Here is a 1,665-nt window from a genome sequence, read left to right as displayed (position 1 = left end):
ACCTGATAGAGTTTGCGTGTGTGTCACTACCGTTCAAAAGTGCGGGGTCAGTATAAGATAGATAAGACGTATTGGAATGATTTCTGAAGGATTGTCAGTTTTAGCCAGTGACAGAGCATCAAGCACGTGTTTAATTTAGACATACAGTAATAAATATATAGTTCTACTGTAATTCTTATGCAGGTCTAATATGAGACATTTCCACTGCTGTGCTGCCTAAGCTACAAGCTTTGTTTGTGATTTAATAGTTTTAAAATATATAATTTAGACATACAGTAATAAATATATAGTTCTACTGTAATTCTTATGCAGGTCTGAGACATTTCCACTGCTGTGCTGCCTAAGCTACAAGCTTTGTTTGTGATTTAATAGTTTTAAAATATATCAAATAAATACAAAACCTAATTAAAAAGTTGTTTAACCATGTTTATTTCCTGGATTAAACTGCCTACTTAAACTAGGTTCACGCATAGACAAGTGAAAACTACACCGTGGTGTTGTCCAAATTCAGTTTAACTATTTGCATGTCACATGGTGACAACTATCCAATCAGGTACCAGGTTATCTGACCTATGTAATTAGTCCGGAAAATAAACATAAAAGCTAACTATAAACGGAGATTGTTCTCCGTGTACAGTGTTCTTGGTTTTGAGCTCATAAAATACGATGTGTTAAATTGCAAAGCATATTGTGCAAGTAAATATGGAAGCAAGGGGGTTAAATGAGGAGTTCAGAAATGTTTACCCATCTGCCTTCGAGGCGCACTCAAGCCGGTCTGCGTCAGAAACTCCGATGTTCTCCGCGGCGGAACGACCGACTTCGACAAGCGCCGAGTCTCTCACTCCTTACGTTTCTTTTCCAGCCAACATTGGCACTAGCTCCTCAGTCACTTTTGGATGTCGTTTCGGAAATAGTTGTTATAGTTGCAAATTTCCACAGAACGCCATGTTTCCGTCTAGTGTTGTAAAACAAAATGCGAATGGACAGTCTGCCAGTAAACCCGTGGACTATTGTGACGGCTGGCTTAAGGAGTTCGCTTTTTACCAAAGTTACACAGGTTCCTACCCAAGAATCCACCCTGCCTATATTGATTTACCTGTAGTTAATAGAACAATGACCGGAGATTCCAGACAGGATACTTGCTTGACAATGGAAGGCCACCAGCCATGGAACTGGTCAAACAATTGCAGCGGTCAACTTTATTGCTCCAAAGACCAGACGCAGAGCCCGCATATCTGGAAGCCATCATTAACAGGTAAGACTTGTGAGATCTGCGCTGTGAATCACTCCTCGCCTCTCTTCATTAGTTTTTGACACCGCCTTATTAAATGTCATGATCATGTCCGTATTAAAGTAGGCTAATTAAATTAATTCTTAAAATAAATGAGAACCACAGGCTAAGTACGCCGAAATTAATCAGGACAAATATTAAAAAAACGTTCCCCGTTAAGTAAACAGAGTTCTTTTGAACCTGGCTTTCTTTGGATGGAAGTTTACAAGACGCCATTATTGTAGATCTCAAAGTTTTCAGGAGTATTAGAATGCTAAAGTGCATCATAAGCAGACAAACTCCTAACCACACAATTACATTATTATTATTTTAATACATTATTTATACACACTTGTGACTTCAACAGATTGACAATTGTGTGAATTAAATTCAGC

The 1,665-nt window shown here is 38.4% G+C and overlaps 1 protein-coding gene across 1 annotated transcript; it reads left to right on the top strand.

Annotated features, from left to right (window-relative positions):
* The first annotated feature begins 602 nt into the window (after nucleotides 1–602).
* Nucleotides 603–1,314, top strand: LOC107657346 (homeobox protein Hox-D13a-like). Its single transcript, XM_016445388.1, has one exon. It carries the CDS (start codon nucleotides 703–705, stop codon nucleotides 1,312–1,314), a length of 612 nt encoding a protein of 203 aa, XP_016300874.1. The 5' UTR covers nucleotides 603–702.
* The last annotated feature ends 351 nt before the right edge of the window (nucleotides 1,315–1,665 follow it).

The sequence above is a fragment of the Sinocyclocheilus anshuiensis genome, unplaced genomic scaffold (genome assembly GCF_001515605.1).
Source record: "Sinocyclocheilus anshuiensis isolate Anshui unplaced genomic scaffold, SAMN03320099.WGS_v1.1 scaffold355, whole genome shotgun sequence".
NCBI lineage: Eukaryota > Metazoa > Chordata > Actinopteri > Cypriniformes > Cyprinidae > Sinocyclocheilus > Sinocyclocheilus anshuiensis.
Note: the sequence above shows the minus strand (reverse complement) of the source record. Positions and strands in the feature narration are given on the sequence as shown.

Excerpts from the sequence above, each read along its gene's own strand:
- LOC107657346 (XM_016445388.1), top strand. The coding sequence starts at position 703 with ATGGAAGCAAGGGGGTTAAATGAGGAGTTCAGAAATGTTTACCCATCT.